The 10,859-nt window shown below is 49.5% G+C and overlaps 1 protein-coding gene across 3 annotated transcripts in view; it reads left to right on the top strand.

Annotated features, from left to right (window-relative positions):
• The first annotated feature begins 2,260 nt into the window (after window positions 1-2,260).
• EPHB2 (EPH receptor B2) overlaps window positions 2,261-10,859 on the top strand; it is a 482,074-nt gene continuing 473,475 nt past the window's right edge. For all 3 annotated transcript variants that reach the window (XM_030222384.1, XM_030222385.1, XM_030222383.1), the window contains exon 1: window positions 2,261-2,390. In XM_030222384.1, coding sequence (XP_030078244.1) covers window positions 2,336-2,390 — 55 coding nt within the window. In that variant the 5' untranslated portion in view covers window positions 2,261-2,335. The remainder of the gene's footprint in view (window positions 2,391-10,859) is intronic.

Genomic DNA, 10,859 nt, shown 5'->3' with positions numbered 1-10,859 from the left:
AGTTAGACTTAATATGTTTCAGGATGGAAAGTTCTATTTCTGGTTTTATTCCATTATATAACTCTCTTGTCTAGGTGTGTGTACCATGTTGCTACACTTTGGAGCCCTATGTAAATGTGAGATGTGCCGGTGCATTCATTGATTCGGTGTTCTTTTTTATTTTCATAGAAAATCAAAACTACAAGCCCCAGCATGCACCTGGATGAAACCAGGCCTGCATCAGCATCTTGGTAATTCTGTCCTGGATTTAGGAACCTTCATGTGGAGCACTGACTAAGAGGAGTACCTAAACCTTTAAACACAAATCTGAAAGCAAATGTCTTAACGGCTTTGTTTAATTACCAGCTTAATGGCATGAAATTCATTTTTTTTCTCAGAGCTACAGTTGGGGCACAGGCTGAATCAGTCTTGCTTTTACCCAGTTGCATGTCTGGAAATGTAGTTCCCATTCCCCTAAGTCCTCTGGTTTTCAGGATAGCCACACAATGAATGCCCCAAGAGAGAGATTTGCATGCAGTCTCTCCACTGTGTGTACAAATCTCTCTCATGCATATGCATTGTGGATAAGGTGAAAAGCAGAGCAGGTCAGTAGGGAGGGCTGTTTTATGCCTACCTGCAGCTTGCCTGGACTCCAGCCCATGTAGCCAGGGGCAGAGACCGTGGGGCTCAGGGCTCAGAGGGCTGGGGCTGTCCTCAGAACAAAAGGCTCATTCTACTGGGACAAATTTGTCAGGAAGCTGCACAGAGCAGCCCTGCGGGACACTGTGTCCTACCATCCTTGGCTCAATGTGTGTGGGTGTGTGTGTGTGTGTCTGTCTGTCAACCTCTAGTTCTCTTGTGTGTGTGTGTGTGTGTGTTGAGGGGGGTGGGTATGTTTATACTGCTTTGAAGGAGGAGGGGGTATGTGTCTATAGTGCTTCTGTGTTGGGGGGTATTTCTATATTGATTTGAAGGAGGGGTTATGTGTCTATAGGGTGAGTTGGAGGATTATATGTCTGTATGGCTCTGTAGTGCTTTCACAGGGGAGACCCAAGGTAGCCAGGATTCAAATCCGACTTCTTCTTGTGACCTTAAGCAGGTCTATTACCTCAGCCAGAACTTAAATTGTAACTTGCTTTGAACTCCGATTTGGAAAAGATGAGTAATAAAATTTCGGGGGGGGGGGGGGGGTGTCAGATTCTGCCGTTTCCCTCGGAAACTCCTGTGGTCTCAGGTAGACATGATGGGTGGGAACAAAAGTCTGCAAGGAAGGATACAGACATGCCTGGCTTAATATCCGTCGCTCCTCTCTCGCCCCTCCTCCTCAGCAGACACTCCTTTCTCCTCTCCCTCCCCCCCCCCCCCCCCCCCCCCCCCCCCCCACCCCCCCCCCCCCGCCAGACGGCCCCTCTCTCTCCTGCTGTTGTCTCTTTCCCCGCTCTCTGCCAGTCTTTCTCTATCTCCAGCTCTTCGTCTCTCTGTTTTGTTTTCAGCCCATCCATCCCTGTGTCTATCGTTCTCTGGCTCTCGGGAACTTTATTGACGTGCCAATTGCTAAATGTTGCCAAACTAATCATCATACATAAAATGATGAATAAAGCAAAAAAATATATATATAATAATGGTAATAGTAAAATGAAATTCCAAAGTACAATAAAGACAATTGCAAGATTCCGTCTCCCCTTCCCCTCTCTGTCTATTCCTGCCCCCCCCCCCCCCCCGTCCTTTCTCAGGGATTCGTGCTCTCCAAGCCCCTCTCTTCCCCCCTTTACTCCTCTCTTGCCTTTGCCTGTCTCTCTACTCACCTCCAGGGATTCGTGCTTTCTAAGCCCCTCTCCCCTCCCCCTCCTCTCTTTGCCCATCTCCGGGGGGAATCTGTGCTTTCTAAGCCCCTCTCCCCCCCCCCCTCCCCCTCCTCTCTGCAGCTCTCCAGAAACCCTGAGCCACACCGACTGCAATCACGGGCTTTCTCAGGCTGACAGGCAGCTCTGGGCCAGACCATTTTCCAGGCGGGGGGGGGGGCACAGGGGAGCCCAGCATCCCTTTGTCCATCTGGAAGCCCTGCTGCCGGACGCCGCTGGCCCCTCCCCTGAGAGCACATTGTGGTGGTGGGAGGGGAGCAAGGCTGTGCCTGTGTGTAGACTGGTGGTCTGGATGTGGGGGCAGTGCCGGGCTGAGCCTCGGCGTCCTCCCCTTTCTCTCGCCTCACTTGGTCGCTCCCTCGCCTGCCTTTAAGCCTCTGCCTGCCTGTGTCTCTGCCCATTCTGCATGGCTGCGAGTGCGGGGAGGCTGCTCTGTGCCCCTCTGTCCCCTGCCCCCATGGCTGGCAGATTCTCCTGCCTCTGATGCCCGCACCATGGAGCTGCTCTGGCTCTCCTGCATGCTGTTGCCTGTGGTTCTGGCTGTGGAAGGTGAGTGATGGGCTGGGTGGTGGCATCCTGTGAGTCCCGCAGGACCGGCACCGGGGCACGGGACGTGCTTGGTTGCAAAGTTTGTTGCCGGTGGCACATTCCCCTGCTGGGGGCGAGCGAATGGATGCCCCTGAGGGGTGATCACTGATTGGTCGTGCTGGATCGTGGCTACCTGTGAGCAGTACTTGGCTATCTGAGCACACAGGGGGAAAGGAGACTTTTGTGTTTGCGATGTGCATGCAGGGCTGCTGAGGTGCTATGCATGATTCAGTTGGTGCCTGGCCGGAGGGATGGGGCAGTCAGAGAGGTGGGCCTGGGCCACCGAGGTCCCCGGTGGGCTACTGGAGATTGCTACGTGGGATCTGTCGGGCATTTTGCCTCAAAGCTCAGGAGCCCCATGTCCCTGGTACTCTCCAGCCCAGCTCTGGTGGTTCTTGGAGGATTAGCTAGTTGCATGGTGTTCTGAATAAAAGAGGCTAACCCTCCCCCCCCCCCCCCTGTACCAATGAGCTGATGGTTAGAGTGCTGGAGGGGCCCAGCCTGGAAAGGCTTTGAAACCCGGTCGAGGCTGGGGCTTATTTTCTCTTGGTCTGCATAGGCAGTTCAGGCCACTTGCATGCTGGGCCCCTGATAGATGCTGCTGCTGGTCCCTTCTGGGTGTGTATGGATTTGAATTTTTCTGCTAAAAGCTCCCCCCCTCCTCCCCCAAGACTCTGGTGTGTGTGTTTTTAAACTCCTGTCCAACAGATACCAGTGACAGTGTAGTACTGGCTCTTGGGGACTGTGCTGGAGGTCCACCAGAGACTGTGGGCAGCAAGCCCTGCCGCTTAGGGTGGCCGTGCATGGGCAGGGCTGAACTGGGCTGCCAGCTGGCCCTGGGTGCAGGGGGTTGGACAGAGCCTGCTGCCCAGTGGGACAGTTCTGGCTAGTGACTCAGTCGAGAGTTGTGTGGTCTGTGTGGGGAGATATTTGCAGTATTGGAGTCTGGCAAAAGAGTTGACTGTTTCTGTGGCAGTGAACAGAGCTGGAGCCCTGCAGGGAGGTGATCTTAACCCTCCCCCCCCCCCCCAGAAAGAGTGAGAGTCCTGGGAGTGTTTCTAATTAGCTGTAGGTATATGTAAATGTCAGGGTGCACTGAACAGCCCGTCAGACCTAGAGCATGGACACTTGACAACTGCATTCCTGCAGAAGCAAGGGGGGGGGGGGGTGGGAATCCTAGCGCTGGCTACAGGAAAGGGGGAGTGGGGGTGCCCCCTGCTAGTTGATGGAGCACTTGGCTGGGTGAGGGCACCCTCTCCTCAACCAAATGTTATCATACCCCAATGCTTTAACGCCCCCCCTCCATACCCTCTCCCCAGGGCTCTCTGGTCTAGAAAGGAGCAGGGGAGATGTGCATGTGTCTGTGGATACTTGTGCAATCTCTGTGCACACTGGACACCATCTCTAGTTTAATGTTCCTGGTAAAGAAAATGAGGGGTTTCTGAACTCTGATAATAAACCACCAATAAGCAAAGCCATTTACGAGAGTTTTGTAGAATTGTTATAACTGGTAGAAACTTCTTCTTGGTGGCATGTTTGAACAGCTGTTTACACGAATGACGGTGTGTGTGTGCCGGGTGGATATAAGTTATTAAATCCAAAGGGATCTCGAAGCTCTGTAGACTGCCAGGAGATTTTCTTAAATTAGAAGTGTGTTTACAAGAACAGCCAGATTAAGATGGGCACTTTTTTTAAAAACTGACCTGGAAACAAAGGGAGAGAAAGTGACCCCTGCCTCAGGGTCCCAAAGAAAGAGATGGGGGCTGAAAGTGACTTTCCCAGGGTCACACAGAGAGTCAGTGACTGAGGCACAGGGAGAGAAAGTGACTCCCCTAGAGTTACACAGAGAGTCAGTGACTGAGATACAGGGAGAGAAAGTGACTCCCCAGGGTCACACAGAAAGTCAGTTGACTGAGGCACAGGGAGAGAAAGTGACTCCCCAGGGACACACAGAGAGTCAGTTGACTGAGGCACAGGGAGAGAAAGTGACTCCCCTAGAGTTACACAGAGAGTCAGTGACTGAGATACAGGGAGAGAAAGTGACTCCCCAGGGTCACACAGAGAGTCAGTTGACTGAGGCACAGGGAGAGAAAGTGACTCCCCCAGGGTCAAACAGTCAGTTGACTGAGGCACAGGGAGAGAAAGTGACTTCACCAGGATCACACAGTGACTGAGGCACAAGGAGAGAAAGTGACTCCCCTAGGGTCACACAGAGAGTCAGTGACTGAGACACAGGGAGAGAAAGTGACTCCCCAGGGTCACACAGAAAGTCAGTTGACTGAGGCACAGGGAGAGAAAGTGACTCCCCAGGGACACACAGAGAGTCAGTTGACTGAGGCACAGGGAGAGAAAGTGACTCCCCTAGAGTTACACAGAGAGTCAGTGACTGAGATACAGGGAGAGAAAGTGACTCCCCAGGGTCACACAGAGAGTCAGTTGACTGAGGCACAGGGAGAGAAAGTGACTCCCCCAGGGTCAAACAGTCAGTTGACTGAGGCACAGGGAGAGAAAGTGACTTCACCAGGATCACACAGTGACTGAGGCACAAGGAGAGAAAGTGACTCCCCTAGGGTCACACAGAGAGTCAGTGACTGAGACACAGGGAGAGAAAGTGACTCCCCAGGGTCACACAGAGAGTCAGTGACTGAGATACAGGGAGAGAAAGTGACTCCCCCAGGGTCACACAGAGAGTCAGTTGACTGAGGCACAGGGAGAGAAAGTGACTCCCCAGGGTCACACAGAGAGTCAGTGACTGAGATACAGGGAGAGAAAGTGACTCCCTCAGGATCACATAGAGAGTCGGGGGACCTGGGAGAGTGCAGAGCATACTTGTAAGGCCTTAGCTTGGCTGGTGATGCCCTCCCAGCCTTCAATCTGTCTGGCCGAGGGGCTCCCAGGGTGATTCAGGGACAAGGTGTGCCTAGCCACAAATGGGCCCAGGGAAGGACAGCAGAGAAAAGAGACTTTAGGGTGGCAGCCTTGAGGTCCCATCTGCTTATGACTCTGCCTAGACCATCGTAAGAATAAGTTACTGCCTTTATGCTGTAGAAAGAAAACATATGCCCAGCGTCTTTCCCAGGCGCTCAGTGTGTCGGTGTGCATACCGTGTGTGTGTGTGTACTACACATGTACCGCGTTTCTCTGTCTAATTTGATGGCTGTGGTCCAGCTGCTTTAACCTTTGTTCTCGGTGAATTTCTCATGCATATCTGCTGTCATTTTTAGAAATGTATTCCTCTGTACTTCCGAGTGGTTGCTGAAACGTCCCTTTAGGGGATAGCTGTGCGTGTCTGAGGATGGCTGAGGGTGCTTTCGGGAGGAAGGCTGGCAAGTCTCGCAGGGAATATGGGGTTTGATGATTTTAAATGTGGATTTTTCTGTGGGGAAACTGGGATGGAGTAAAGCAGTGGCATGGAAGGTGGAATCTATATTGTGGTTTTGCTATGATGTGTCACTGGGTTTGTGCTGGGATTAGTCTGTTGTAACGCACCTATTCCTGTTTGGAATTCTGTGGGGATGGGGGTGGAAGATGGATTAAGGGCGGTGGGATTTACTTGGGAGTTATGTTGGGGGGGGGGGGTGAGGCAGGGAGGTCGAGGGTTGAATTTGAATGTCACTCGCTCGGAGCGTCACGGATTAGCGTGTAATCAAGCGTAAATAAATACAGAACCTCAACACAATGAATATTCATGGAGTTTCTGATTTGGAACTGAGAGGTCCAGGCTGCTTCTGGGCTTGTGATTTGAAATGTAGGTTTTGCAAGGGATTTGACTGAATAAAGATTTTGTGGAGGGGGGGGGAGGGGCTTCTCCCATGTTTTGTACTCAATGCTTATGGCAAAGACCTTTAATCCCTGTACAGTCATGTGAGCTGAGTTCGAGGTGAAGGGGGCATTGGAGAGTGTGTTCCTGAGGGCCGGGAGGGGGGTCTGGAATGATGGTTTGAATGGCAGTGATGGGGGGGGGGGCATTACATGTGAAAATCAGGTCGTTTCCTATGGAAAATCGCTCCTCCACTGGTGCAAGTTAAAGGCTGCAGATGAGCTGGGGAAGAGGAGTTTCAGGGCGCTGGGTGGCAGCCAGGGGCTGTGGTTTCGGTCTCTGATGATGGAGATGTTTTCATTTGAGGATCTTTTCCTAACAATATCTGTGGCGTGGGGGAGGGGGGGAGCTAAGGATCACAGTTGCATTTCTGTTAGGGATGGAAAAACTAGTTGCAACATTTTAGTAGGTTCCAAGTTTGAGCTTTGAAAGAAAAAATAAATCACAAAACATTTGAATAAACTGGGCTTTGTTGTGGCCTCCAGTAACCCTTGGGCAAAGCAGAGATATTTTTAATCAATAGGAATCTCTATGCACTTCTTTCTACAGTAGCTTAACAATAATGACGTTCTCCCACCTGCCTTTGACCAATAGGAGAGTTCTTCCGAGCCTGCCTGTGCTCCCCTCCACAGCCTTTGACCAATAGGAGAGTTTTCCGAGCCTGCCTGTGCTCCCCTCCACAGCCTCTGACCAATAGGACAGTTTTCCCAGCCCACCAAAGCTCCCCTCCACAGCCTCTGACCAATAGGACAGTTTTCCCAGCCCACCAAAGCTCCCCTCCACAGCCTTTGACCAATAGGAGAGTTCTTCCAGCCTGCCTATGCTCCCCTCCACAGCCTCTGACCAATAGGACAGTTTTCCCAGCCCACCAAAGCTCCCCTCCACAGCCTTTGACCAATAGGAGAGTTCTCCCAGCCTGCCTGTGCTCCCCTCCACAGCCTCTGACCAATAGGACAGTTTTTCCAGCCCACCAAAGCTCCCCTCCACAGCCTTTGACCAATAGGAGAGATCTCCCAGCCTGCCTGTGCTCCCCTCCCCAGCCTCTGACCAATAGGACAGTTTTCCCAGCCCACCAAAGCTCCCCTCCACAGCCTTTGACCAATAGGAGAGTTCTCCCAGCCTGCCTGTGCTCCCCTCCACAGCCTCTGACCAATAGGACAGTTTTCCAGGCTGCCTGTGCTCACTGCCTATCCTCTGTCCAAAAGGAGATCTCTCCCAGCCGCCTGGACTCTTTGCAGTGTACCTGGACTAATTGTAAGATATTCCAGTATACTTAACATTAGCTCTGTGGGTTCACTGGTAAGATGGTTTATTCTTATAGCAGGGCATCAGATTTGAGCTTTTAACTGATAGAACATCCCAGTTGCCAAAAAACTAAAACAGGTGTTTATTGGAGAAACACGGGAAAAGTGTCACTTCCCCTAATCCTGGGATTCTCAACCCAGGCCTCAGGACATACCAAGCCAGTCTGGTTTTCAAGATATCCCCAATGAATATGTATGAAATAAATTCTCCTGCACTGCCTCCATTGTGCAACTTTCTTTAAATTAGTCCTCTTACTCTCTTACCTATCTATACATTACATCTTTGCTTATACCCTTCGCTGTCTATTAAAATGTTTTATTACGTATTGTGTTGACATTGTAAGTAGTAACTATGCCATACTTTGTATTGTTGTTTGAATATTTTTACTGCTGAAATTGCCTATTGCTCATGTTTGATTTATTCTTACTGTACACCGTCTTGAGTGAATTCCTTCAAAAAGGTGGTAAATAAATCCTAATAAATAAAAATAATAATACAAACCTATCTCATGCATATTCATTGTGGGTTTCTTGAAAACCCGACTGGCCGGGTATGTCCTTAGGAATGGGTTCAGGAACACCCCCCCCCCCCGCCCTAGTCCTAGGTCACTGCTCCCCTGGCTTGCAGTGATGCCAACTTACCCAGTTCCAGGCTAGAGATGTTGGGACAGCCCTGGATTTCTGACCACCCCATCCTGCTGCATTTTGGAACTTGCAACACTGATTTCAAAGGGCAGGATCAGGCACTACAAATCCCAGACTGCTTTGGGATGTAAGTTCAAAAGGTCTTCAGCCTGGAACTGGGTAGGTTGTCATCCTTGGGCTTGTCTTGTGTCCTCTGCTCAGTTTTTGTGCCTGTTCTGCACTGATGACTCCTAAGTGACACAAGTATACTAGGGACGGGCTGTCGTTTGAAACAAATGTCATTCACCAGTAAGATTGTGCACTGTTAGTGCATGCATGCACGATGGTTTGCACATGTGTAATGGGTCACACATGTGCACACTATCAGAAAGTGTACATCGAAATAGTTTGCACTATTAACCGTATTCATTTAAAAAGGGGGAGGAGAGGGAGGGAATGAAACATCCCTTAAACAGCTTAAACACACTCATTTGATTCCACTTGTAAAGGTTCCTTTTAATAGTAACATGATAAACACAGATTTTTTTTTATACCCTCAGAGAAGCTCTAATTAGCTGGAAAATAAACACATTACAATTACAATTTACAGACACCTAAGAATAGTAGCCCCATTTGTACTGGATATACAGGAATGATAGAGGCACAGCATCCTGGTTCTTAAGAATATGATGCTGTTGGTTCAGTGATTCAGGCAGGCAGTGGTTTCCATGCCCAGGTCTTTCCTCAGCTCTACATGTTTATTTTCAGTCTTTGGTTATCCCAGGGTGCTGGGGGGTCTCCTCTCAAGGTCTGTCATCAGCTATTCCTGCTGTAGTCATACTGGGGGGGGGGGGGGGGGTTCAAAGCGAGACTTGGGTTTAGACTTAGGTTTCTGATTACGAACAGGACAGCTACTCCTTCAGTAAGCATTCCAAACATTTATTGCACTTCCAAAGAGTAGAATAAAACCTAGAAGGTGGGGGATGGAGGTGTCATAACCTCAAACCCTTCTGCTATTCTTGCAGAATGAATTCTGCTTCCTGATGGTAGCAGAGTGCCAGGGCCCCTGCTGTCTCTCATCCAGCACACACGAAGGATATCTGTGTATTAAGAAGACAGGCAGACCCACTACTTCTGCTGGTGTACGAAGTGCAGCCTGCCAGCCAAGGTCTTTTGCTAGTGATGGGAGCTGGCAGCCTTCTCCGAGCGTATTGATCTATTGTGCTTAATAGTAGAGCTGTAACAGCCGGAAGCGATTTATTAGCGCTGAGTTTATCTGCTTGTGGTTTCTTTGCCTCCTCGCTGTATCGGTTCTCTTTTATTTGCTGATTCTTGGTCTTTTCTTTATTTGCAATATTTTATTGGTCTTTAAGAATGTGAGAAAAAAAAAGCCATAGAGTGAAGATGCAATTCGGACTTTTAGGGGCTGGCCAGGTGCCGCTGCATGCGTTTTTATTATTTTGTGCTTCTGAGCACGTAAAAACGTGCCATTGTAGGTAGGAAGCTTGGGTGGTGAGCAAAACCTGAACCAGCTCTAAACCAGCCATGTTATGGGAATCGGTTTCAGAGGTCTGTATCTTCTCTGGGCGCCTTGGTGTGCAGGATTGTGAGAGCGAAAGGTACCGTGTTGTAGGTGGTGGATCCAACCCCTGGGACAAGAACTTAGCTCAGTGGAGCCCAAACCTGGTCCTGGAGGCACCCCATGCACTCTGGTTTTCATAAGTACATAAGTATTGCCATACTGGGAAAGACCAAAGGTCCATCGAGCCCAGCATCCTTTTTCCAACAGTGGCCAATCCAGGTCACAAATACCTGGCAAGATCCCAAAAATGTACAAAACATTTTATACTGCTTATCCCAGAAATAGTGGATTTTCCCCAAGTCCATTTAATAACGGTCTATGGACTTTTCCTTTAGGAAGGCGTCCAAATCTTTTTTAAACTCCGCTAAGCTAACCGCCTTTACCACATTCTCTGGCAACGAATTCCAGAGTTTAATTACACGTTGAGTGAAGAAACATTTTCTCTGATTCATTTTAAATTTACTACATTGTAGCTTCATCGCACGCCCCTTAGTCCTAGTATTTTTGGAAAGCGTGAACAGACACTTCACATCTACCCGTTCAACTCCACTCTTTATTTTATAGACCTCTATCATATCTCCCCTCAGCCGCCTTTTCTCCAAGCTGAAGAGCCCTAGCCGCTTTAGCCTTTCCTCATAGGGAAGTCGTCCCATCCCCTTTATCATTTTCGTCGCCCTTCTCTGCACCTTTTCTAATTCCACTATATCTTTTTTTAAGATGCGGCGACCAGAATTGAACACAATATTCGAGGTGCGGTTGCACAAAGGCATTATAACATCCTCATTTTGATTTCCATTCCTTTCCTAATAATACCTAACATTCTATTTGGTTTCTTAGCCGCAGCAGCACACAGAGCAGAAGGTTTCAACGTATCATCAACGACAACACCTAGATCCCTTTCTTTGTCCGTGACTCCTAACGTGGAGCCTTGCATGACGTAGCTATAATTCGGGTTCCTCTTTCCCACATGCATCACTTTGCACTTGCTCACATTAAACGTCATCAGCCATTTAGACGCCCAGTCTCCCAGTCTGGTAAGGTCCTCTTGTAATTTTTCACAATCCTCCCGCGACTTTGAATAACTTCATGATATCCACAAT

Source organism: Microcaecilia unicolor, chromosome 13, assembly GCF_901765095.1.
Source record: "Microcaecilia unicolor chromosome 13, aMicUni1.1, whole genome shotgun sequence".
Classification (NCBI taxonomy): Eukaryota; Metazoa; Chordata; class Amphibia; order Gymnophiona; family Siphonopidae; genus Microcaecilia; species Microcaecilia unicolor.
The sequence above is the reverse complement of the archived record's forward strand: the minus strand, read 5'-3'. Positions and strand labels throughout refer to the sequence as shown.